Here is a 27,624-nt window from a genome sequence, read left to right on the forward strand (position 1 = left end):
CGCCTTGCCTCTCTGTCTCTTTCTCTCTCCCCTGGGGTAGAATAACCCCTCCACCCCGATCCTTACGGCCTACAAATGTCATAGCGCTGAGCAACAATAACGGCCCGAACAAAAGGGGGCCTTGCTCTGAGCTCTGTGCCCCTCCGCGGAGACTGTTGGCTGCTGCTGCCATATGCCGGCCAGCTCGGGCCACAGAAAGAGACAGAGACTGTGGCTACAGAGGACTCCAGCCTACGGGCCCACAAAGGAGTAAAGAAGGCCTAATCCTGGTAATGAGGCCCGTGAATACAGCCTTTATGTATATGGGGGAAAGGGCCAACCCCTCTGTACACAGGATGCTAACTCGCCATCTTAAGGGCCATCTTATCCATACAAACAATCTGGCCGACAACAGAATTAAACATAAGTAAGATCCTTTTTTTTGGGGAGGCTAAAGAGAGGAGACAAGCTGGATTAGAAGGATGAGACGAGCCCGTGTCAACATATGTGCTGTGTTTACAGCCCCCCCACCCCATTTCCCCCACTCTGACTCTGACTCTCTGTAGATCCAGTTTTTTCTTTTTCTTTCCCCCACTTCTCTTCCTTCACCGCTACTTCCTGTGCCTACCTCTGCAGGTCTGTAATTTTGTGCTCACACTCTCATTCCCTCACTCCCTGCACCACTTACTCTGATAGCCTGCTCTGGTTCTTGTGGGGCAGGCAGACTTGCGCCTGGAGCGTCTCTTTTACAAGCCCGTTTATTCCTCAAAGTGGATCAGAGAGACAGGAGCGCGGTTTAAACCCACCGCCTCGGCTGCCGTGTTTAGAAATCGTTAGCCTACGCTCACATATTGTTGTCTTCCTCTCAATTTCCCCTCTTTCACTTGTCCATCTCGGCGCCTCGCTCGCTGCCGACTCGTTGCGGTTGTGTGTCCAACGTTTGTCAAACCAAACAGTCGGTGAAGGAAAACACACGCAACGGGCGCCAGCAGCAGGAGTCAGAGAATCATCACCAGGATGATGACCATACAGTTCAAGTTGGATTCTGTTAGTGGTGTGGGACAAAGTGTGTGTGTGGGGGGGGGGGGTTATCATTGTAAAGGTCTAATAATCTGATCAGGTCATTCATGAGCGGCTCAGATAAGTGCTGGGTGAGTGGCACTTAATTATAGTGATTATATTTAGGGTGTGTTCAAACATGTGCTTCACTCCTGGTTCACACAGATACACCGACAACTAATGTGTTTATATACACACACACACACTCTCTCTCTCTCTCTCACACACACACACACAGAGGTGAGATACAAGACTATGATCAACAGCTGATGAAAAACATTAATGATGTCAGCGATGATGTCACCTCCATGGTGGTCCCAATGCAACGTTTATTCCAATTTATTTCAATGGGGCGGAGTCACTCAGGATACCAGACACCTGTCCTGTGTATTTTTAATCTCTAATCTCTAATCTGTAATCTCAGTGACGTGACTTCTGTCTTTGGCTAAATTATGTTTTTGTACAGCAAATACTGAAGAATTACCACAACATGTCTTGTCTTTGTCCATGTTTGTTTGTTGACGTTTGTTACTTGTTTTGTGGGACCAGTTGCCCTGACGGGGCAGAAACCTCAACTCTCCGGTCAAACTCAGTTCCAAAGTTTGACCAGAGGTTGGGTCATGTTATAACTAAGCCTCTGTTTGTTTGTTACCGTGTGGTGCGTGACTGTGACTGTGATGCCAGCGCCGACACACAACTATGGCAGTGTGTTAACAAACACTGCTGAAGTTGACGTTTTTAGGTTGAATTTTAGCTGATGCTGTCGTAAAGTGGAAACGGGAGCAAACCGGCCGAGAGACAATGAGACTGAAAGGAAAAAGATAATACAGGGGAGCGGGGGTTGGGTTGGGTGGGGTGGGAGGGGGAGGGGGGGGGGGTAACAGAGGTGTGTATTCCTGTCACGGCTGCATGATAATTACTGATTCGTCTGTTATTGAAGACCTGCTCACCACTTTTCATTAGCGGCCAGCAGACATGCAATGAGACTGGGAGAGAGAGAGAGGGAGAGAGAACAGGTACGGGTGAGGAGGAGCAGCGTGGTGGTGGTGGTGGTGTTAGGTGTGGTGGGAGGTTACCACAGGATGGCAGGGTGAGCGGGGGCATTAGAAAAGCAAGTGGGAAGAGAGAGAAGGAGAAGGTGGATGGTGGGAGAATGAGAGAGAGAGATTTGGAAGGAGAGGGTGAGAGAGGGAGGGAGGGAGGGAGAGAGAGAGTAGCATGAGTGTGTTCCAACCTGGTCTGTGTGGTCCTGGGGGAAGCTCCACAGCACGGTAGGATCTAGAGGTAATTGACAGACAGCATTAATCAGCTGGTGAGAAACACATCGTCTTCGCGAGCTGCCTCAGAACACATACATATTAATGAGCCGGGTGGGGGCAAGGGTGGCTTGAATCTGTGTGCGCACACACACACACACACACACACATATGCACACACAGATGCATACACACAGCAGTGCAACACTGCAAGATGAGCGTGTGTGTGTGCGCGCTGTAAATATGCAAATCCATATTCTCTGTGTAGATATGAGCGCTTATATTACACCAAATCATGCACATTTACAAAATCATATCTGCACAGAGTGGAGTTTATTCCCTTAATTACTTCACATGGATACAAACCTGGACACTTTGGATTTAAAAGGCAGAGATTAGTGGAGATATTAAGATAGAAAAAGTCATATCTATGCGGCAAAGAATTCTTTTTTTTTTTTTTTTTTTTTTTAAATCAGTAAATCAGTAAGTGTGACTCACTGAGTCATCACAAGCATCAATGGTTGGAGGGTGTGAGAGTCGTCTCTATTTCAGGACGGTTATTTCAGATTGACCAATCAGAGTAAGACTTCAACGTAACATCAGGTAATTTCCTGAGTTCTAGTGAAATGTATGTTCTCATTTCAAATGACCTCAGTCTGAACCCACGTTCCTGCTCTGGACCGTTGAACGACGTTGACCCAGACATGTGGGCGTCCTTTAACCTTTCCTTATTCTACAAACATCAACGTTTCTGCACCAAAGAAGGAGATGATTTTTTTTTTTGGTAAACGTCTTATAATATCGTCATGATCTGTCACAGTTCACTGAAAAAATAAATCACAAATTTGTCCCACATTTAATTCTTTTTTTTAAATATATTTCTTCTGTTGCTTTACGCAGACCTCACAGGTGTTTCATAGTTAAAAATATATTGTAGCACTTTGGGGTGAGACGAGCTGGGGGAGGGGGGATTTCCCAGATCTTTGTTGTTTGTCAGAAATGTTGCACCTTAAGTCAGAACCGTCGCTCTCTTCATTTCCTCTGCATTTATTGTGACTAAAGTTGCTGTAAAATAAAGAATAAAGCCATAAAGGTGTGATGAAAGTTTTTTTTTCACACTTTTTTTTTTTTAAATCAGAAGGCACTGTAATGGTGCATCAGGATTGAGTGACATTAAAGCAAAGTGAATTACAATTATTTCAAGGTAATGAACTTTCGTTGGTTCACCACAAGGCAGCGCACATCAAACTTTCTTAGAAAAAAAACAAAAAACACAAGACAATCTTCTTTGACTTGTATGAGGTGGTTGATAGGAAGCAGCAGCAGCAGCAGCAGCAGCAGCAGCAGCATCAGCAGCAGCAGCAGCAGCGTCCACAGCTTGAACACAGGGTCGTCTGGTAAACACGGTGTCCACCGCTCCAAGGTCACACCGTGACCTCAGCAGCAGCGTCCACGTTCCGAGGAGACGAGTATTCACAAGCCGGGTTGACGGTCAAATAAAGGCCCGCGGGCTGATGAACACGCCAGACCTCTGCCTCCACACGACCAGCTGAGAGGAAGTGAGCGAGCAGCAAAGCTTTACGCAGCAGAAACTCTCCAGTCAAATGTCGAGCACACGCAGATGACGATCTTTTAACAAGTCCTTCTTTTGGTCCCTAATCCTGTCTGGTTCACGTGGACCAAAGCACCAGTGAAAGTCAGCAGCAGAGAGGACCGTGGTGAATGGGATAGGCAGTAACCCACACTGTGTGGAGAAGCACGAGGGGATTTGAATGTATGAACGCATGACAGGACGCAGCAGCATCCATGATGACTTACATAATCCTGTTGGATCATTTCATGGGCCCCTTCTTCAAAGAGTAGTGAAAAAAGGGCACCCGATCTCACAGCTTTAAACCACAAATCCAACAACCCCCCCTCGTCACCCCATCGCCCCCGTCCACCACAGTTTGGCCCATTTTATGCTTATTTGCTGGGTGAGAGGATGGGAACCACGGTTTGACAACGATCCAGGACAGAGAGTTACAGGAGACAATGTGACTAGTTTCTTGTTTCTAGTAACTGGTACATCATAGAGGACAGAAGTGGAAGTGCACACAGGTCACGTGATCACAGTTAACAAGTAAAAATAATATTTGAGAATCCTGCAATCTATCTGCAGTCAAACTCAAACGTATCTGACTTGGTTCAGCTCAACCTTCCAGTTCCCTGTCATCTGTAGAAGAAGACAGCGACAAGATGTTGTTTGGAGGTGATCATACAAGCAAAGGTTCCAATAAATTATTAAGAGAGTCTTGTTCTATCATTCAGACTTATGTACAGTACGTGACTTCTGACTTACGGCCAAAATCAAGTTACACTGCCCCCCCGTACCGCCATTGCTAGCCAGTTTGAACAGCGTAACTTTGCATCGCTGCCTTACTTCAGTCAAATCTATCGAACAATCCATTAGGTATTAAAATATTGAGATCTATTCACCGGATTAATTTATTTGCAAGTAGATTTCACACACACACACACACGTCTCACAATATTTGTAGACACAGCAAATTAGACAACAATCGACTTTTGGAAAATGTGACAGAAGCTTGAATTACTAATTAAACCTGTCAGGGAGCTTGTCATTGCTTTCTTCACACCACGATGAAAATTTAATCATATTACCTCATACTTCCTAAAAATAAAAAAATAAACAGATTTATATTTGTCATCCTCTCGTCCTCTTCCTCCTCGCTGCACTTTTCCTCCAGTTTTAACAGCCTCTCTTCTCCTTCATCTCATCCCCCCTTCTTTATTTTTTTTTTCCTTGCTCTCTCGTGTCCTTACACCCCTCCCCTTCCCTACAGACGTGGTGGGTGTGTGGTGGACAGGAGAGGGAGGCAGAAGAGGGAGTAAGGGCTGTAAGTTGAAGGTTACAGAGGTGAGGAGGACCCCTGCTGCTCCGCCAGGGGACACAAATGTCACCATGACAGATCCTGTGCTGCTTAATCCAGCCTCCCTTTAACAAACACACACACACACACACACACACACACACAATCAGAGTGTGATAGTGAACAGAAATATAATTGAATTCATGACTGAATCACGGTGAGAACATTTTCTTTCTTTTTTTTTCTGCTGCTTCTGAAGACACAGACTTTAAAATCACAAATTTCTCACATGTTAAAAAAAAAAAGTCTGGTTTTCTTGCAAAGACAAAAGTAAAGCCTCTATCTTGTTTTTCATTTTAATGTGAAATTCTAACTTGGAATTCAACTACTAAGTCGCTAATGTTGCAAATCCTGCTGTAAATGAAGTGATTGTTGTCCAACACCATCACAGGTCTGGAGCTATTGTTTATTCCAGTATCTACTATTGAAAAAAATGATATTTAATGACAAATAATGGTCATAAATGAACAGTAATGTATAATGGAAAATGCATGTTTTATTTTGATATTCATTGTACTCTTTCTGAACATGTTTATTTTGTATTTTCATATATATCTTACGTGTGTGTGTTTTGTGTTATTTAATCAAACTTTTCCTTCGACCCAGGGTTGTGTTTCATTGTTGTTATACCTGTATAATGATCATAATGATGATAAAAAAAAAAAAAACTGCCAAAGATGCGCAAATATGTTACTCAACCAACAGCCCTTACGTCAAAAATATTTCCACCTAAACCTTCAAGAAGTCACTTTTCTAAAACAGACGGAGACAAGGCCTGGTGTCAAACACACAACAACAACAACACACTCCTTTAGTTGACCTGTTCAAACCCATCGACCAACCATCCTCCTTCCACTGGTCATGTGACCAGCAGCCTACTTCACAGCTCTCCAACAAACAATATATACAGTATATTTATCTGAACGTGTGCAAACACTATTTCTTACAGTTGTTAAAATCCATCAAGAGCTACGTCAAAAAAAAAAAAAAAAGATACAAAACCAGCTCATGTGATGTGTCAGTGGCAACGGCTAAAAGTGACAAGGGACAAAGAAACCTATGGAATATTTCACCCCCCCTCCCCTTCACCCCCCGTGAGGCGTAAACAGATCAGTGGGTGAGAATTGAATTGAAATCACCTACACACACAGTCAGATTCCTCCGTTCACACTTCATGAAATGAAAGAGGGTAAAAGTGGCGCCCTTAAGCCAAGAACGCTAGTCGGTTTGTTGGAACATGAACGCAGGACTGTGTGTTCTTACAAATGTATGCATGTTTACAGGTACACGGCGAGCTTTTAGGAGAGGTTGGGTTTTTTTTTTTTCCTTTCTGTACAGTAACATGTCTATTGATCCCAAGGGCTTCGAGTGTGGCTGACCTTTAACGGTAAGGACGGGGGCAACAAGAAAGCAGCCCAGACCCGTGACACAGATCCTGGGTAAGGGGGGGAGAGGGGCAGGGGCGGTAGTCGAGATGGTCAAAAATCAATGTTTGGGGTATTCCTAAGACACCTGTCTTTTCATGTCTGAGGAGGAAGAACGAGCGAGGAGAACGGAGGGTTAATAGGTGAAGGGTGCTGGAAACTGAGCGCGGGGCAACGGGGAAGGTGTGGGAGGAGGAAGAGGGAGGGGAGGCGAGGCGGGACGAGGCGGGGCGAGGCGAGGCGAGGGAGAGAAAAAGATGGATGCCTCCGAGTGGGAGGCAGACCTCTTCTCCCTCAACTGACGCTATTCCTTCTTACCTACTGAGGAGGATGAATCACTGTAATGGGATTAAACAGAATAAATTAGCCCGGTACTACGTGTGCACCGAAAAATGAAAGAAAACAATAAATTATAATAAAACCCACGCCCGCTCTCGGTTCTTTCTTTTTTTCTTTTTGTTTGTTTTTTTTTTCTTTTTTTTTTTTGCATGAATCCATTTGGTGGCACTTCCAAGTAGGCCAAAAAACGAGAAACACTGGTATCTTCATCTTGGCAAAAAAAAATCAAAAATAAATCTGTGCTTCTTGGGATTTCTGAGCAGGCTAAAAGGAGGCTGTTGGCAGAGAATGTCATTCCTAATGCTGCCCTAATGCTGCTGGCTTCAAGAGAAAAAGTTGGCGTACAGCACTCGTGTGTCAGAAACCACACACACACACACACACACACACTGCCCAAAGCTGCAGCGAAACTTATTTAACTTTAAGCCATTTTGTCACTAACCTAGAAAAGTAGAACCCAACTTACATACCGACTAACTTTGAATGATGCAAAGTTGTATCAAAAATAACTGGCTGTGGGGGGAGAAGATAAAAAAAAAAAAGCGCCTACAATAAACATGACATTCAACCACAGAGCAGAGTGCACCGTGGGAGTACGGGGGCTTTCTATAGGAGCGCCTAACAGCTGTACAACAGTGGCCTGAGCGTCTGATTCTGCCTTTAAAACTGAGAGAGACTTCAGTACAAAAAAAATAAAAAAATAAAATAAAATATAAAAAAAAAAGCCTAACCCTAAATCCAGTGTGAATACACATTTAGATGAAAGAGTCTAGTTTATAATTCTCTATACTGTGTGAATCAAACACAGACTTAGAGCCCTCATGGCCATCCACTCTTCTAAAGGAATCAAAAATGCACTTTTTTTTTCTCCACCTTATTCCATGAGCCACTGAATGTGTGTTGTGAGTGAATAGGGGGCCTGTTTGTTAAGAGAGGCCAAATCCCATATGGTGAACAGCAGCTCCTCTGGTGAGAAGAGAGGCTGTGAAAGCCACCGGCAGACCCTCGCCTCCATCCGTGCTCCGGAGATGAAGGGATGTAGCGCCTTCCTCTGCTTGTTCCTCCTTTCTCTCGCTCCCTTTGCCTCCTCTCCTCCTTCTTTCTTGGCCAGGGGTTAAACTGCTGCACTCTAACCCTCCTTGGCAGTGATTTCATTCACTCCGTTTCTCTCACTCACTCCCTCTCATCTCGCAGAGAGAGATTTATTTCACAGTATGTAGTGGATTAGGCCCCCTCGTATGCCCCTGGACAAAAGCATTGTTTTAGCGCTAGCCTGTTTGCTGTGATGGGAGGAAGCTACCGCTACTAACCATCCACAATACGACCATTGTGGACACAGGGCTGGAAGGAGCCTGCCTCCGAGGCCGTCTAGACTTTGAGCCTGGGCTGACTGAAGAAACAGAGGGAGAAAATCCCATCAGGCAGTGGAGTGAAAGTTAACTAAGGTAACCTGCTGTGAACCTGATGAAGATGTCAAGCCAACATATGGCCAAAAATGTCTATTGTCAGAACAAGGAGCTTTCACAACATACCCTCCCTCTGAGGGGAGGGCATGACGGAGGAGGAGGAGGAGATGAGGTGTGGCTAAAGAAAACTGAGTGTATGGGGGGGGCGGGGGGGGGCAGGGCTGGACAACCTAAGGGAAGGAATAACTGTGGTGGTCATCGTTTTACTTCTGGATCAGTGGCTTTATTCTGGCCAGGAGGAGGCCCAACCTCTCCGCTCACAATTAAAGGGGTAAGCAGATTAACTGGCGTCTTTCAAAGGCCAGAAGAAAGAAAAACACACTCACAGACGTTTAAAACTTCTTTTTTTTTTTTTTTTTTTTTTTTCCCCCCATGTGCCTGTCAAGTCGGAGACAGCACCCTGCAAATAGCATTACATTTCATGCTGATTTAGTGAGCACAGGTTTCCAGAAAGAGAAAGTTGGTGGACGATGATATGGTCCTTAAGTGTACTGATGTTTGATTTGTCACACTGTGTAATAAACTAGGGATTGGGACTGGAGGGAGTAAAGACAGATCAATGAAGGCCATTGTGTACCTGGAATAAATGAATGGAGGTTCATGCTGAAGTGAGCCCAGCCCCTGGTTAACAAAGCTATGGGAAAGTGGCCGTTGAAGTGACGGCGATTTCAAAAATAAATGACTGTGTCATCTGCAAAAGATGACTGACACGATTGTCAAATGAACCGCCATGGGGACTGTAGTCCGACTAATGTTGTTGAAGTTTGGAAATCAACTCGACACTGTCACAGATGCACAGTAATAACAAAAATCCACAAACTCTACGAGGCCAAATTTTAATTGAATTGAACGATTGTTGGTGCTGATTAATTATGATTGTTTGTAATGATGATGATTAGTCGAGATTAATTCACAGGCACCCTGTGATTAAAAAGATTAAGACGTTTAATTGTTTGACAGCTGTAATTAATAGCCTTCAACTCTTTTCAGGACAGGGAATGAAAAGCCCCCCCCAGGCCCCCCTCCCCGACCAGCCCTGATGAATTGTTTAATGTTAAGCTGGGACTAAACTGCCAAGTTAAAAACTACCCTGTTGAAAAAAAAATGTTGATGGGTTTTTAAAATGTCTGAACCTGTGGAATAAACTATGGGAAAATGGTGTAATCCAATATTACATTTTAGGACCCACCTACAGTATCATTGTAACCCACCCAGAGTTTGCGACCCCCCCGTTGAAGACTTCTACTCAGACAGATATTCTAAGTAAAATAACCTTTCTGACGTAGATCACGTCTGTTTGAAATGCCTGGATTCAAAGAGCACTGATAAAACTTGATTCCACTGCTTCTGTGAGAACTAAAACATTTTAAAAAAAAAGAAAACAATCGACGCTTACCTCCCTAGTTAAAAAGAAATCAACTGACAGGCTTTACACGTAAGAGATGTTGGCCTGGGGGATTTATGAGACACTTCTACGTCTGCATCGGAAGAAGGTAAACAAAAACCTCACTGCAAGATTTAGAGTTAGAAAAAAAAAAAAGCTGTATGCCGATGATGTGACCCTATTAACGCCACATTAGTTGTTCTGTCTTCTCAACGATGAGAAAAAATTCTTCAGATGGATAAGCAGCAGAGAGAAAGAGTGAGAAAGAAAAAAAAAGGAGGTGGAGGGAAACACAGGAGGAGAGAAGCCAGCACTGATACTGTCTCCAGGCTAGTTGGGATGCAACCCAATTTCACAGCTTCACGAGTGAGTGGCACAGCATATGGATGCAACCTTTGTGACAGCCTCTGTGTATCACAACATATCAGCGCTGATATTCCCAGTCAGCTTCCATACTGGTCCAACATTATGTCAAACAACAGCTCCGCATGAGTGAACCTCCAACACAGGAGAGTGTTAGCCCCTTCACGTGAACAGAGGAGAACCAGTGTCTTCTAACGGAGACTGTGCTTTATCTGTCCCGAACATCGTGCAGCAACTTGTCCAGGAATTTGAAATCCCAGATTTTATATGGCTGGTTTGTTTGTTTGCTGGGTGAAGGTGAAACAAACAGGTAGACACGGGAAACGGCGTCTCCGTCACAAGTTTGTCCGACAATTTAAAAAAAGAAAAAAAAAAGGACTTCATCACACAAGTCTTCCATATGGTTTTACCAGCTGTCTTTTTCGAAAAACATCTCTCAAAGTCATACTACATTACATCTTTCACTGAGCTAATGTGCATAAAAAGACGTAAGTGTAGCCTACAGTATACGAACAGTAGAACCAAGTTTATCAAGTACGATATTTTTTCTTTTAACCCTCAACTCTGGGGAAAACGTGGAACTTTTTGACACCAAATTTATTCCTCGGCAAAGGCCTATTTTTTATGTTTACACACCGTTATCGAAATGCTGCTGTCAAAAAGAAAAAGAAAAAAAAAGAAGTGACAGATTTTTGGTGAGGTCTCGTGTGACAGAATTGGCACTTTGGCCTGACGGCTGTGACAAAATTTCGCTTTTTTTTTTTTTCTTTCTCTCCCCCCGGATGCAAAACTTGAGAAAGTTTCCCAAATCTGAAGATCAGGTCATTGTCAGTCAGTTACACATGCTCGGAAGCAAGTTCCCTTTTCTCGTCTTTGAGGTGGTGGTTGCAGCATCAGAGAAAACACTGTGTAGCAGCAGCAGCAGCTCCTTGAGGTGTGGAGAGGATCGATCTCGGTTAATGTCACATGGCACAGCACCCAGAGGCAGCCGTGTGGTGCCGATGACAGTGCAAAGCCTTGCCTTTGGCGGCTACATGCTCGCTGCTGCAGAGCTGTGATTTGAAGTTCACATGCAAAGGCTGACAGACAGACAGACAGACAGACAGCTCTCAGTCAAGACGTCAGACACGGAGTGAGTCAGCCCATCCTTCCACGGGCCTGACAATTCATCTGTTTCTCTTAAAAGCATACAAACATATTCACGTAAGGATCTCCGTGCCCTGCCGAGCTGATGGGGAAAATCCAATACCAAAAATAAACTGTACTAACAAAACAATACCAAACAAAAACAGTAAACACACCCCGTAATTCAACCCACGATACAGTCGAAAAATATATGATGTTGGAGAACGGAGAATTTACTGCTGTATTTGAGAATGTTGCACTTGATTCATATTTACATTTCAACCGTTCATACAATTTTGTGTTTTAAATAATTAATTTTATTAAAATAATTAATTCAGTTCTTGAAGTTTTGAAGCAAAAGCCTTCAAGGGGGCGCTGTAAAAAATGTTTGGAGACCACTGTATAATTGTTTAGGTTTATGAGGCCCCACTGCATGTACTGTATATTGATGGAGAGTCAGATTTAATATTTCAGTTCAACAAATGTTAAATTATGTACAACCCTAATTACAGACACACTTCTTACGAACAAAGGCCAAAAATGACCATTTTAACTGGACATTCGTGACGGTTGTCAAAGATCTTTTCCCACTCCCACTTTCTCCCCACGATATCAAACAAATGAGACACTCTGTGCTTTTTATTTATATTCTCTATATTTTATACTTCATAGGAGTCCGTAGGAAGATTTAAAAGGAGATGAGTAAAGCCTAGCTTTGTTGTGTGTCCCTGTCTGTCTATGTCTGTCTGCTTTCAGTAAACAAAGAATTTAGAGGCTTAAAAAAAACGGTGATATGCAGTGATAAATAGTCTGAGACGTTCACACAGGCATCAGGATCGGCCTATATTTTCAGTCAAGAAAAATAGGACACAACCCAAATTAAGGGACAGTAGTGGCAACACGCATGTAAAGCATCACCGTCACCATAATTGTGTGGTGTTGGGCAACATGGCAGCAGCACTGGGTGGAGAGACGTAGCCTCGGGGCAGAGTTGTTGACATGTAAATAGGGATGGGACGGGAGCTGAAATGACAGCGCAGACTGTGGACCACGAGTCTGGCTGAAGATAGGTGTAAAGGACAAGAGTCGGAATGTCAAAGAACCCATAGTGGAATCACGGTAATGGGCCGGCTGATGTACTTAATTGATAGACAAACAAATACAGTTCTGTTGCTCTAGATAAAAACTACGGGACAGAATGATTTTAATGACGACAGTTCATTAGATCAGTCGTAGAGACGTATTATCTCACTTCCTCTGCTTTGTTTTTTTTTTCTAACTTGTCTGCAAATGTGGTCTACAGAAGACCAGGGAAACTCCAAGCTGCACTTTTACATGTGTACCTGACTTGGGTTCGTTAATTATTGCCTGCCTTTCACTTTACATAACGACTTGTGTGTCATTAACTCTGCAGAAGAGCATTTGCAATTTTAAAACAACACAGTATAGACTCCAAAGTAGTGATGTCATCCTCATGTTGATGCTGTATCTGTTTCTGATTTTTTTTAAATACGTTTTTTTTGTTAATTATTATTGACAGCTGTAAAACAATACAACAAATTACTAATTAGTGACTGCAGTGTCATCACAATAATCCAGTCACTGCCTCTCCAGCTCATGACACAGTCACAGTGACTAAAGTCAACACATTTAAATCTGCGTTTCAGACCAATATCTAATTTGGCCGACTTTGAGCAGATTAGCATCACTGAAGCTACATTGAAGCCGCAGCAGCGCTAATCCCGATCATTTGTGAGCCAAACTAGGCCACATTGGTATTAAACGCCTAAGAACCAGCCAATCATTGTTCTTTGACTCAGAATAATTGGTTGCATGTGTTTGTGTGTGTGCGTGTGTGTGTGTTTGCTAGTACATGCTAATGCCATCTGCTGCGCTACACAAATACGCTAAATCCTCGGTAATCAATTGTCATGAAGTGCTAAAAAAAAAAAGGAGCTTTTAGCTGCGATTTGATGGAGATGGAAGTGAAATTTGGAGGGACATTTCCTCACCCATTCTTCATACTGTACAATCCTACAGCTTTTCACTGCAGAACGCTAAGCAGTCACGGGGGAATAAGAGCATCTTCCGGCTGACAGAGATGTATAGTCGACGCACACAAACAACAACAACAACAAGAAGCCACCACCAACATCAGTTCTTAAACAACAACAACAACGAGAAGCCACCACCAACATCAGTTCTTTGCGGTGAGGGTCTGGAGTGTGATGAGAGTCTTTTGCATTCATCAGAAATGTCTCATTTTAAATCATTTATCTGGTCTCTGCGTTTCCCCACTTGTTTGTGTAGGAGAGGCTTCGTCTTACAGCAGTCGGCGAGCGCCGCTGCCTAGAAGTCTTTCCCATGTTCTCTCCATCTGGAAGCATTAGTGAATTCAGACGAGCCTCCTGCAGCTCCCACAGCTTCTGTGTCACCTTCCCATGCTGAGCCACACACAATGATACAGCCACAGAGGTATACTGTATATACACGGGCACACAGTACAGGATTAATCATAAAGCTGTTAATGCACCGTTGGAGAAAGAACTGGTTTCCTCAGTACGATTATGAAAACCACCAGAGAAGGAACAGGTGAAAAAGGCCTCTTTTTATAAATGACATAATGGTTTGTCAGTCATATGGCACTGGCATGAAGCATTGATCGTTCATAGCTTAAACTATGTCACCTCTTATCACAGGGATGGTAATTAATACGTCACCTCTTATCGCAGGGATGGCAGTTAATGAGAATATACTAATTCTGGTCAATTATGGAAATCACATATAATTTATATTCCTTAACCCTAGATTCCAATTTTGGAAAAAGTACCAGAAAACTAAAAATAGTACCTAAAAATACTTTAAGTTTATGGAGTTCTATGGCACCTGTTAATTGTTTTTGAACCAATTTTTTTTTTTGTGGTAACATGACGGTACCACATCATTATTGGGTCCCAAATTGAGTGGTTTGCTCGTCATAGGGTGCATGGAACTATGAGGGGGAGTTGCGCCAAGAGAAATTAATATTTAACTTAATGTTTTACTATTTGTCCTACAGGTTCAGTTGAGTTTTGAAGGCAGGTGCTGGGGATCAGGTCTGGGAACCATCACTGCACAGTGTGTGATGCTAAGATCTAAAAGTGTTTCTGGCTAAATAATAACAATAGTGACACAAAATATCAGAAAAGGTCAATCATTGTGGCCAAAACATCCAAATACCTACATCCTTCAAGGTTTGTCAAACCAAACCATTTATTTTTCCAAACAAAAAGTCAAAAGAAATCAAAGATATATCTTTATATCTTCAACTCTAAAAATCTAAAAATCCAACCTGATTTACAGCCTGTTATTCATTAGTTTCACTCGCAAGGATAAAAAATTGTTTATAAGGAGCTGTTGAAGAAAAGGCAGACATTTTCCGACCCTCGTGGAAGGTCACATGGCACCGCAACACGTTCCTTCTCTTCTCTCTGTTGTTCCTCTGTCCCCGTCACAGCAAGTGAGAGTCAGAAGGAGGAAGTGAGAAGTTTTGCACCTTGATTGAGACTGTGCGAACAATGTGTGAGAACCACGAAAACGTTGACATGCAGAAAGAAGCACAGGTAGCAGGTGATGTGACACGAGGGTGAGAGCATGTATGTGTGAAAGAGGCAGATGTTCCTGGACAGAAAGGCTGATTCCTGTGGCTTTCAAACAACAGACAGGCTGGGGTGACGCACGAGGGCAGCACTTTTCCTCCACCCGAGAAGCTGCAGCCCGAGCCAGGAAGAAGCATGGCCATTACAAGGCTGCTGAATAGATGAGTGGCCACAAGTAGGGAGTTACAAATGACTCCAGACTTGGACAAAGGAGCGAGGCTGGAGAGCAACAAGAGGAGCGTTCCAAGTGACCGGCCAACTCTGTGGCTTGGTCTGCCTAAATGAAAAAAAAAAATCTGATCTGAAGAGTTAGCGAATAAGTAGAAAGTTCTAACACTAATATAAAAGAAATACATTTATATAAGTTTATTTTTTTATAAACAACAAAGCTATTTCTCTACGAAGCTTCCACAGAATTTCTTCTTTTGTAAAATTCTGCAGGAGAAATCTTTGGCAACTGGGAGACCACAAAAAAAAAATGGAGCGATATTAAAACCTGATGCAGGACTATAACGGTCTGGATAAACAATTTATGTCAGCTGAGTTTAAAAATGTTTCACTGTTGACGGTTGAAAACCCGATCAAAAGAGATAAAGATAGAATGATAGAAGATGTCGTAGCTCTTCGAGACGCCGATTTAAATCTTCCTAAAGAATTATTTTGCTCTACAATACACTTGAAACCTTGTAAGAGTTTAAGAGAAGAAAAAAAAAGTTACACATCCCACCCTGAGAAACTTGGTCCCTGGTGTTGCGTCCTTTCATTTTCAAACCCTCAGGCTAATATCCCGAGTGTTTAGTCAAATCTTCAGACTAATTCAAAGAGACAACTGCACAGCCTTTTGTTGAGAGGTTTGGATTTCTGCTGACTCAAGCCAAGAGAAAAGAACGTCCGTGATAAACGCACTGCAGTTTCGCTACGAGTCCACAGCAAATGTGACTCAGCTGTGGTCAGAGAAGAGCTTCCAGGTGTCTGTCAGCAGAGAGCAGCCAAGAAAAGACAGGGATGACTGTAAATATTTAATGTTGACACATTCTTAACAGTTGGAGTTCTGTTTAATGCTGCAGTTGTGTGACCCCTCCCAACCCCCCCCACCCCCCCCACCNNTCCAGACTGGATGCTTGTCAGTACATTTAAACATTTAACAGGCTGTTTAATAACTATACATTCAGATACATCCAGTCCACTGGGATCAATGCTGCATAAATATTTAATTTACTACCTAAGCAATTTATGTTCATGGTTTGCTTGTACACAATGTACACTACAAGTACTTACCTTATGATATATTATTCATACAATCATAAAAGTTGCTTCTGATCTACGGACAAGACAATGTCTTAACGCTCACTGCTCCAGTTTGGTGGACAAAGTTCAAAGTCTCGGTTTTAACTACATGCACAGACAAAAAGAACCACCAAACATCCACCGAGCAGGAACTAAAATACGCCCACATAAAAAGCCAGAGACCGATAACATAAAGTTAAAAAAAAAAAAAAAGAAAAACCTGTTGAGATTACATCAGGCTTTCTCCAGAATCTAGAGTTGCTGAGGTGTGTGAAGTAGCTCACTTCTCGCCGAGTTAATAAAAAACTAAAATTACAACGTGTGATGATGACAGCAGCAAAAGTCCCTGCAGCAATCTGCTGCTTGATGCACGTTCGCAAAAAGTTGCTTTGTCTGAAAGTTCGCAGTTAAAGGTTTACCTTTTACTGTAGTCAACGAGGAGCAATCTCACCCGCTTCCAACACGCCTTACCTTGTGATTTATAAATTCTATCATGTTGGAGGCGCTTCATTATACAGATCCCTTTATGGCTAAAACCTGGGTCTGTGGATCAAACGTGGCCCCGTAGGCCGTTTGAGAAGACAAGGTGAGAGGGGGTTTTCTCCGTCTCTGCAGTCATTAGGGAAGTCAAATGGGCTTCGTCAATGCCTCGCTGAGGAAACGCCACACAGGCTCGGACAACACCTGACTCTTTGAAAAAGAGCCAATTTAGCAGAGTCATACGGGTGAGACAGAAGAGAAAAGCAGACGGGTGTGAGATAAACAAAGTGTGAGACCCTGGGGTCCTCTCAGGAGTGTGAGTGGAGGAGTGTGGCCTCTCTAATGGCCAATCAACACCCTCCTTGTTGCCATGGCATCTGTTAGTGCTCCAATGGCCTCCCCGTCTGAGTGCGAGCCTTGAACTCCACACACAGCCAACATCCAATCAGACAGCAGAGACGGCAGCACTCGGGTCAAAGAGCAATTCTGACATTTTTTAGAATGTCAACGTTTAACCTTTTCCAAAAGTTGGTCGTTGGGTTGGTGGCGGTGTTTAACGGCGGTTGGCATCCTGCTCCGCCGACACGAAGGGTGGAGATGGTAAGATGTGAGAGCCAGAGTGGGTGGGTGGGGGGAGGAGGGGGGGATCACAGTGGTGTTGGAGAAGGCTACAGCAGGGAAGGAGGCAGATTGATAATAACTAAGGAACAGCAGGTGACACCGTGAAACCTCCTGAAGTCTCTGTGAAAATGTTCCGAGGATTCAGAACACGAGTAACTTTTCATAATTGGACAAAGAGAAGCTGTAAGGCCACATAAATCCACAGATATATATTTGTGTCTACTGCGCTCTCCGGTTTAATGGCTGTCTGAAGCCATCTAAAAACCATGGGTGGTATTCAGCAAGGAAAATAGCTCACAAAGCTAACCATCCCGGAAAAGACCAGGGCTCGATTTGAAACCAAAAACCCTCGTCCTGTGAGGCATCATTACTGACACAGCTGCCCCTATTGAGGGCTTTTTTAACCATAAATTGTTCCCCTAATTGGAGCATGAATGTTGCAGTAAAATTGATATGCTTATCTATTAAGTTTATTGCTTTGTTACAGGGAACAATCTGGCTGGAAGGAGCGAGCGAGGACAGGTAGCATCTGTCCTCTCCTACTGCCTTGGCAGCATTAGTGTCATCTGCGAGCTGTGGCAGCATCTTGGAAGCACATCAATATGGCTTTATGTAGCCAGAGACGCTAGTTGCTAGCATGCCAGTCACGCTCTCAGGCAACGCTCGCTCACAGACTGAGCATCCACAGAGCACTGAGCCAACAGAGCTGAGCGGAACTGAGCGCAGGCTGAACAGGGAGGCGAGGTCTCCACGGACCTGCAGGAGGGAAGGAGGGTCGGTGTCTGTCATCGATCCACACGTCCATGGTTAGAAGTGTGGGGCCCAGAGCAGATATCGACAATGCCACCATTGTAGCTCTGAGATTTATTTTGTTGTTATTTTTATCCCCCTCTCCCCGGCAGCGCCTCAGTTATAGAACATACTGTCGATGTGATCATGAATTCCAAATTACAGAGAAAATGTTATCAAGCGAGGAGCAGAGTGCAGTGGCAAAATTACAAGAATCCATTTTTACTACCAGTGAATGAATGTCTTTATTACAATCAAATCTATGTCGTATTTTTGCAACGTGTAACAATATAAATGGAACATTAAAAACTATTGGGATTTCCAACCGATGTCAAACCTATCTGGACGTTCAGCAGTGAACTCTATGCTGTTGTTGCTCCTCGCCAACCTCACTGCCTTCATTCAATGGAAAATCAGCATGAAGTCCAGTCAAAGACATTATACCCACACATGGAAACAGTTACCAAGGCACATTTACACAAGGGCCACAAGTTTGCCTCTTTGAAAGTCTGTTTTTCTGATCTGATCTGTAACCTTACCATAAAAGGATGACGAATCGTTTCTTTTTTTTTTTAACTCTGTTTAAATTTTTCAGTCAGACGACAAAACAGACACAAAAAAAATACTACAAATGCATTTCTATTTTACGTATAAAATGATGTTCATTTAACAGACATTCCAACAGGAAACTGAAGAATGGATAGAGACCTGATGTACAGTCTATTGATGGACTAAATCAATACGAGTACATTTGGTTCTGTCACGTTCTGTGACTTATGTAGAGATAGCAATATTATTGTTGTTGGGATTTTTATTTTAATCAAAATAAACAACTGATTGATCGATCATTGATTAGAAAAATAGCTCCAGTTTGGACATTGACAAATCCTGAATATCAGGTGACGTCAGCAGGTGTAGATTTTCTTTTTCTTTCATTTGGTCATACGGTAAAACTATATCTTACTCGTGTCCCCACAGGCACAGCCAAGGACAAACAGAGTCTCTGTTCTAAGCTGTTCATTCACATCCACACTGTAACTTAATCCCACCCTGAAGTAAATGCTAACTGTCAACTTTAAACTCTAACCCTAACCTGTGGCCCGAACCTTGGCTGAGAACTTGATAAAAAGCCATTCTTCCATATTAGGATATTTTAGCTTGGGATTTCATATAAGGAATATTAATATATTCCTTAATTTACCCAAAGGGAACTTCCAATGAATTAATAAAGTTCTATCTATGTATTGCACATATTTGTAAATATTGGTATGTTTTCAGTCTTGTAAATTCCAATGTTTCCTTCCTTAAATGTAATTATCTATGTGTATAGTTAAGTCTAAAATGACACAGTTATATTGTATTTTTCATATATTTTATATTAAGTCTATTTTTATTTTTATTCCAATTCCGGCACAGATGAGCCTGTTTCATCTGGTGTACAAAAAAAAAAAGTGTGAAAGTGTGAACACCACTTAACCTCAAGAAGCAGGGTTACAACCCCACCGTTATAGTTTTACCTGCCGACAGTATTCATTTTTGTCATCTCAGAGTGGGCTGATCATCGTGCCCCCTTATGAAGCCACGACTGCTTCAACAACAAGACACGCCACTGCACAGGGATCTAGTTTCAGACCTGCCTAACCAGGATGTGGTGAGGGTGGCAGAACACGTGTGCAGCATCAGCGAAACATCAAGCTTTCCTGTTCAACAAGGAGGAAACCCATACAGTCACTGCAGCACAGCGACTGTGCAGAACCAGTCAGAGAATCACAATCAGACCAAACCTGTGTCAACCAAAAGAACCAGAACCAGCTGAAGTCGTGCAACACTTCTGTGAAAGCTGGAGTGTAAACCACACCAGGATGTTACAGTCATGGAACCAGTCTGTTGCCATCGCAATATTATTTGCTGCAGAGGAAACAGCTAAAGTTTGCAGCAAGTCACACACGGGGGGGGGGGGGGGGGAGGGGTTTCACAGCATGGCCACAACCTGCTATGACTCACTGCATTAACCGTTTCATCTGATATTCAAATTACAAACCACAGCACTAAGGCCAAGGCAAACAGCACTAAAGGATAAGGTCACATTTTACAGCTGCTGTTCAGTAAACGGAAAAGAGTTTCACAGAAACCTAAACTAGAGTTGAGTTAAAGAAAGGGAAATTGATTGTGTTCAGAGTGAAGTGATCATTTCCCCATACTGTTATCTGAAACTGCGCTGAAAAGCACCATAACCATAATTCAATGCTAGCCCATATACGATACACGTACATAACAACTTCCTCTGCATGGATAGTATTCTGTTCCATCGGGTCTCAGCGCACACAGGGCAGAGAGACAGACAGAGAGAGAGAGAGAGGGAGAGAGAGGCAGAGAGAAAGTGAGAGAGAGAGGGAACTTCAGCCAAATGACTGAGCAGAATGTTCATGTTCCATTTGACCTGAGGGGTGTGCAAACATTGCTGTGTAGCTGTGCTCCAGGGAGCTGCAGTCCGGATATGAGTCTGACCCTGGATCATACGTGGGGGGAAGTCGGTTATTACAGCACAGGCTGCTGGTTTATGAGTTTGGTCTAAAATCCAATATCAGAACTACATCCAAGGACAACCTTCAGCCTCCTCTGGTCAGTTCAGCAGCTGCACGGCTCAGGCCTCAACATCGCACCTCTTTAATGTCAAAACTCTGAGGGGGAAAAAGAAATCAGAGAGCTGGCCATAAGACCCAGTGAAAATGTTTTTACACGATATTTGACTTATGAGTGTCACTGTACTGCGTAGTGATATATGGGGTCTTTTATTTCCCCCCATATTCATAAAGTCAGAATATGATGTTGTTGTACAGTGGCCACACTTATTTCCCCGGCTGCTCTGGTCCCCAACCACCACCAGTGCTGGAATGCCTGACCACTGAAATCAGTGCAGCTGTTAACACAGCTAGCTGACCAGGTGTGGTCAGACCGTCTCTGTGGGGTCACAGTTACGAGGGAAAGGCCTAAAATGGTGAAGCATCAGCCAAACAGTTACGAGGGAAAGGCCTAAAATGGCGAACGGACGACCAGAATGATGGCTTTTTGTTAGAACCAAAACGGCGGAGCTCACACAAAAGCAACACAGACATAATTGTTGCCCTGGTGGTGCAGGACTAAGACTGGGCCCTGCAGTGTTGTTGTGTGATGCTCACTGCCTGACTCCCAAAATACTATTCACTGCAGCGCATGACAACTTGGCTGTGCCTTGCAATTACTGTAATTACACCACAAACTGTCTATTTCTTGCAAACAAACAATGAGACGCCGGTGCCGAGAACCCACAAAAGTATATATCCAAACAAATGTCCAAGCTATTATGTTTATAAAATGTAAAAAAATAAATGTGAAAAATGCTCATAAAGCTTTTCCAGAGCTCGGGGCCACACTTTCCAAAGTCTTATTTGACACTTTTTGGTCAAAGTCGGTCCTTTGTGAGAGCGAGCACAGATACAAACTGTACTAGATTAGTCATTAAAATAACTGTTTTTAAATTGCTATTTTTGGGGGCATAATGAAAGGACTAGATATGAATCAACAGTTCATATGTAGACCTCACCTCACAATGTCAGAGAAACATGGCTGCACAGGCACAAAGGCATTAACAGTTAGAGTCACAGTGTTAAAATAACATCAAAATATTTAGTTGTCACTTGCAAAACACTATGCTAGCATCTGGTCAGGTGTCAGCCAATCAGTACGCCAAAATATGTAAACTCCACTTCTTTGCACAGGCACAGAGGCATGAAAATTAGCGGGAAATAATATGGTGTGAAATTGTATTTACAGCTTTCTGTAGAAAGGACTGGAGTCACGCAAAGCACAACGGAACTTATTTGTGCAGACAAATTATATACAAATGTATTCAAATGGACAGTAACGTGTGGAGAGTTTAGGCTGTGCAACAGAGACAAACCGCAATTCAAATTTACAGCACGGCTCCAGGTGGAAAATTGAACTAAAACTTGGCTTGTACTTTCACAACACGGTTGTATCGCTGTTTTCCATCGCTTTCATTGTGAACTGATGTTTTCTGCGTGCAGCCCGACTCAGCTCTACAACTGTGCACCACATCTCTACTTCTTCTGAAAAAGGAGAGCGATCATGGGAGGAAGTCACCCTCGAGGTTTGGCTTCCTGTTACGCACAAACACATTTGTGTTTCCTGGGTCATTTTATGTCAAGTATACGTGCAGCAACATGAATATGTAACACATGACATATCACAAGTGTCAACATGAATATGTAACACATGACATATGAAAAAGTGCCTTTTTTCAAACTGCCCCCAGTGTGGAGAAGCACTGTCCGATGATCTTGAACATGAGTTTTATTTTTTATTTAATTTTAAGAAACTCAAAAGCTGAGTTAGAGTCAAACCTACAGGTAAAAGTCCAACAATCCTTATGTATATTTACATTTTCCTGTCCAGTTGGACTTTAGACTACTTTCTCTCTCAACTCTGATTGTGTTTCCAGATTTGTCCCAATACTAAATATACACTTTGAAGCAAATACTAACAAAGTTAACAACATTATTATTAATCCTATCTACAACATCGCTACAGAAATAAAATAAAAGATGACATCAGAAGTGTGGGGACTGAGGAAAACAACTTTTTTAGTTTTTGAAAAGACACCGAGTGCACCGTGAAAACAACACACTCCTTCTGTATCACACACACACACACGAACATGAGGGATCAACTGAACCCATCGTAATCTGGTGCGACCTCCTGCCCTGTCTGTGGACCAGGTTCATTTTGTGACACACACTGTCCGCTCCGTCCCACTGTCGACAATTTTGTCGACAATATTCTTGTTACTTCCTGTCATCTTCTGAAGCCATTTCCTGTGTCATACACTCTCTTTTTCAATGGCAGTTTGAAATCAGATACTGATCAGTTCACACCACAAGGTCGAGCTCAGATTTGGTTAAAAGTACAGACTGGTGCAGACATTGTCCAACTGGGAATCATGGGTAAATTGTGGCAAAACGTCTCAGAGTGTGTGTGTGTGTGTGTGGTCAGCTTTAGACGTGGTCAGGACTCACCTTCATTTTCAGAAGCAGGACACGCCACCTGTACGACCACATCAAAAGTCCTCTTTGGATTCTCCCTGTGAAGAAGAAAGGGGGAGAGGGTGAGACACACACACACACACACACACACACCAGTGGGTGAGTAACGTTCCGTTACACAAACACCAACTGCTGATCATGAACAGCTCAATAAAAGGCCTGATTCACGGCACGGTATAAAGTGTCAATATGTGCTGTGGAGGAATGTGTGCCCCGGATCGCTTCGTATCCTGTCTCTCTGTTTACTAGCACAGCGGCTAATAAGTGGTGGCTAAAATTCACGGGAACAGCCAGAGTGACCCTCATGCTGGGGAACCAGCTGGTCCTCAGTTCTTAAATCCACGGCTGGACATGATGGTTCAATTTACCCCCCACATTCCTGCGTGGGTCTCTACGTCCACAGTGACGTGTCTGCGTCGTGTCATTAGCCGTTAGCTGTGCGTTTTTATAAGATTTCAACACCGGACACGGAGAGAATTGTCAAAAAAAAGCGCCGTCTTACTTGATTCTGCTCTCCATGGTTTGACTACAACATCGCGACAGCTGCGGGCTGTCGGCGGCAGTGCTCGGCTCCTCTGCAGGCTGTTCCTCTGTCTGACTGTCGGTGTCCACTCCTCACTTCTTCTTCTTCTTCTTCTTCTCCTTCCTTTTCTGACTATCTCATCTGGTACCGGTGCGGCCGCATGTCTGAGTGCAGGTGGGGACAGAGCAGTGGACCAGTGGAGAACGCTGTCGCCTGGACGTGTCCGCCCGCCCCCTGTGTCTGAGGTCCAACAGCACGGTGGTTATTTCCCACAACAAACCCCAGTCCAGGAAGTGCTGTCAAAAATCTGGTGACGTCAGCACGTCACATGAGCACCGTCCTGCGTCTGCACCGTGTCCTGGAGAAACGATGGTAATAACTGTAGACACTTAATAGACGAGAGAATATTAATATGAACAGCATAAAAAAATAATTTGATACCACTTTATAGTCGTCCACTAATAAAGAGATAGGCCCACCACGCCGCGCCAGCTGCGGGCTGTCGGCGGCAGTGCTCGGCTCCTCTGCAGGCTGTTCCTCTGTCTGACTGTCGGTGTCCACTCCTCACTTCTTCTTCTTCTTCTTCTTCTCCTTCCTTTTCTGACTATCTCATCTGGTACCGGTGCGGCCGCATGTCTGAGTGCAGGTGGGGACAGAGCAGTGGACCAGTGGAGAACGCTGTCGCCTGGACGTGTCCGCCCGCCCCCTGTGTCTGAGGTCCAACAGCACGGTGGTTATTTCCCACAACAAACCCCAGTCCAGGAAGTGCTGTCAAAAATCTGGTGACGTCAGCACGTCACATGAGCACCGTCCTGCGTCTGCACCGTGTCCTGGAGAAACGATGGTAATAACTGTAGACACTTAATAGACGAGAGAATATTAATATGAACAGCATAAAAAAATAATTTGATACCACTTTATAGTCGTCCACTAATGAAGAGATAATGTAAATAAGAGGGTAAGTCAAAAAGACCCGAAACAGGTAATGTAACAAATTCAAAAAGTGTCCAATTAAACCGTTAGAATTTTTAAAAATTAATTTTTTACAGTAATTCTTGTCTTTCTTGTTTATTTACAGGTTTGTACACAGGGTTGGTTAGAATTTTTTTTTTTTTGGCTCTTGAAAAATATTGTTTTTTTAAACCATAACCTGAATGAAAACTATTTAAAATATAAATATTTGTTGTTGTGAATTTATTTGAACTGCAATTAATAGTCAATATGTATTAAAGAAATGACATAATGTCAATGTTTAAAAACAGAAAGAAGTTTTCACTTTTTTAAGGTGTGATTCTTTTCCCTTTTTGCCCCCTTCAGGTTTTGACATCATATAAATAAACCCTACTTTAAGACGTAGTACTGCATGAGCTGAAGTTTACTCACAGATACACTTTAACGCAGTATCCATTTGTTTTGCTGTGCAGCCCAGTGTGGGACAGGTGAAGGCTGCCACACTTCCTACTTAATGACACTGTGTCATGTGTGTAATCATAGGAGATGAGCCTGTTTACCATAACCACATACGATCATCCAGCCTTGCCATAAATGCTGACGTTGCAAAAGCACAACACCTTCAATTCACACTCTGCTGTCTGCTGTATGATGTCACAGGTCGATCTGCTGCATGTCATCGTAAGGTCTCTGCTTCAGGAGGCTGGATCCAACTCACTGATCGTGGATCAGTTCCTGGAGGAGGACAATCAAGAGTCAGGACTGGATTTTTAACAACAACAACAACAAAATCTGACAGCACCTGTTGTCAGTGAAATTGAATTTGAGGTCAACTCTCATTATCCTAATTGTCTAATTAATCAGCGGACCAACTCCCTGAAGTGACACCTGATGATATAATCAATTCATATACGGAGCCTCTTGTTTCCATCCTGGGGGAGACATTTGTCCGTTTGTTCGTACTGACTTCGCTCGACATCATCATCGCTGCTCAGTACGACGTGAATTGTGTTTTTTGGTGAGGTCCTATTTAATGTTTGCGTTGCCTCTCATGTTAAAGGCGTGTTTCTCTCATGGTAAATTGAAACCAATTGCTCAGATGCGCTTCACTCTCCTCTCCAGAGAGCGCTCTGGATCAGAGCCAGACTTCTCCTGCAGAAGCCCGGGAGGTAATTAAGTGGCAGCAGCCTTGGGCATGCTGTTTCAGGTATCCGAGTGAAATAATACAAGCAGGGCTGCTACTTTAACATAAAACAGACAATGCAGCATACATAAACATGCAAATAGATGTGCACACTAAGCTCCTGTGAGTGTTTGGTGCAGCAAACCAGCAAGGTTTCACATTTCAAGGAACGAGCAACAGTCCCAGATGATGCTCTCCATACTGATGAGACTTGAACATGGGCGGAAAAAAAAAGGACAACAAAGTGTCTCATTGTGCTTATCAAGCCTGTAGGATATATTTCAGAAAAGACACTTGACCTAGCTAACGGGGATGATTTATTTGGTTGAATTCATAAAGAAAACACACAGCAACAAGCTAAAAAAGAAAAGAAAAAAGAAAAAAAAGTGCCCACGCTGGGAATTGCAGCCTAAACCTTTTGCTTATCAGGAGGTTTTTGCAAAAGCACTGATGCTGCAAAAATGTCAACTGTGGCCAGGATGAAAAACACGCTTTAAATTAAAATTTGATCAAAAAAGGATTTTCTTTTGAATTAGCCTTTTAAGGCTTCCCCCCCGATTCTGCACAGCTAATTAGGGCCGACAACGACACATTGTTGCAGTCACTTTGGGAATCTGTCAGATCAGACTGTGGGTGTCAGATATTTTTCTACCTTTTTCCGAGTCACATTTTTGCAGGCCTAAACATGTTTGAAAAGTAATGACACATTCTTCAACATTCAGACACAATGAAAAGGTGTAATCAAAGCCGGAATGTGTCACCGGTCCGTCTCTTAACGCCAGTGTCGAAATCCAACAGAAAATTCATTAGTTACATTTTGTCAGATTTTAGAATTTTAAGTACTTTATGCTTCTTAGAGGATTACTGACACTGACTTTAAATCAGTTTGTGATCAGTGTCAATTTTAGTTAATCTGCTTTTTTTTGCCTGTGATCAGTGTCAATTTTAGTTAATCTGTTTGTTTTTTTTGGCCACAACTAAGAACTGAAATCGTGTTCCTTTGAATTTTTTTTTTAGTTATGGGGAAAAAAAGACATTTTTTGATAAAACCTTTTGTAAAGCTCGGTAATTTAAACATCTTTCCATTCAAGTTTGGATAAAATAGTTGACATGGACGCAGATAGTTGACATGGACACAGTTTCAAACATCATTTTTGAATGTCCAAAAATGTCTCCTGGAGACATGTGTCAACATGTTTTAGTGATTAAACAGGACAGAAGTCCTGAACTCTACATTCAGATCTTTGTCCCCGTCCTGACAGTGCTGTCTACAGCCAGTGTTTCTAGTTTTATTTTCACTTTTACTTTAACAAAGACGATCATTCTTATTCTCATCATGCTCACCACAGTAGCTCACTATTACTTTTTTAAACCAGTGATGTGTAATTTGTTTGAGGGTAAATTGACCCTACAAAGTCAGTAAAAGACACTTGTCAGCTTTCATTATTCAAATTTCCACGGCAGACACATCATCAGAGTGGGCTTACAGCAGTAGATAACCTTGAACAGGCTCATTAATGGCCACTCATCAACCTTGCCATGCTCAAACAAAGTTCCCATATTAATTCAGTATTGAAAGATATTTGCTGTTAATGAGCGTTTAAAAAAAAGAGGCGTCCGTCACAGAAGTGCTCTTACCTGCCATGACGCTCTGCTGTGAGTCATGTTGGAGGGTCACAAAATCATTCATTTGACTGCTTTGGAGCTTCAGAAATCACCATA

At 43.0% G+C, this 27,624-nt stretch overlaps 1 protein-coding gene and 1 long non-coding RNA gene across 3 annotated transcripts in view; one reads left to right on the top strand and one right to left on the bottom strand.

Moving 5' to 3' along the window:
- LOC103394512 (DENN/MADD domain containing 1B) overlaps positions 1-24,156 on the bottom strand; it is a 131,190-nt gene extending 107,034 nt beyond the window's left edge. The window contains exons 1-3 of one of the 2 annotated variants that reach the window (XM_008331859.3): positions 23,748-24,156; positions 23,219-23,283; positions 2,273-2,316 (exon numbers count right to left, since the gene is read on the bottom strand). In XM_008331859.3, coding sequence (XP_008330081.1) covers positions 2,273-2,316; positions 23,219-23,283; positions 23,748-23,764 — 126 coding nt within the window. In that variant the 5' untranslated portion in view covers positions 23,765-24,156. The remainder of the gene's footprint in view (positions 1-2,272; positions 2,317-23,218; positions 23,284-23,747) is intronic. The other variant, XM_008331867.3, reaches the window with a different exon arrangement.
- A 107-nt stretch (positions 24,157-24,263) lies between these two features.
- On the top strand, positions 24,264-26,245 carry LOC112486476 (uncharacterized). Its single transcript, XR_003048930.1, has 2 exons — positions 24,264-24,612; positions 25,380-26,245. It is a non-coding gene; the product is annotated as an uncharacterized LOC112486476 (long non-coding RNA).
- The last annotated feature ends 1,379 nt before the right edge of the window (positions 26,246-27,624 follow it).

Source organism: Cynoglossus semilaevis, chromosome 2 (genome assembly GCF_000523025.1).
Source record: "Cynoglossus semilaevis isolate Cse_v1.0 chromosome 2, Cse_v1.0, whole genome shotgun sequence".
NCBI classification, from domain to species: domain Eukaryota; kingdom Metazoa; phylum Chordata; class Actinopteri; order Pleuronectiformes; family Cynoglossidae; genus Cynoglossus; species Cynoglossus semilaevis.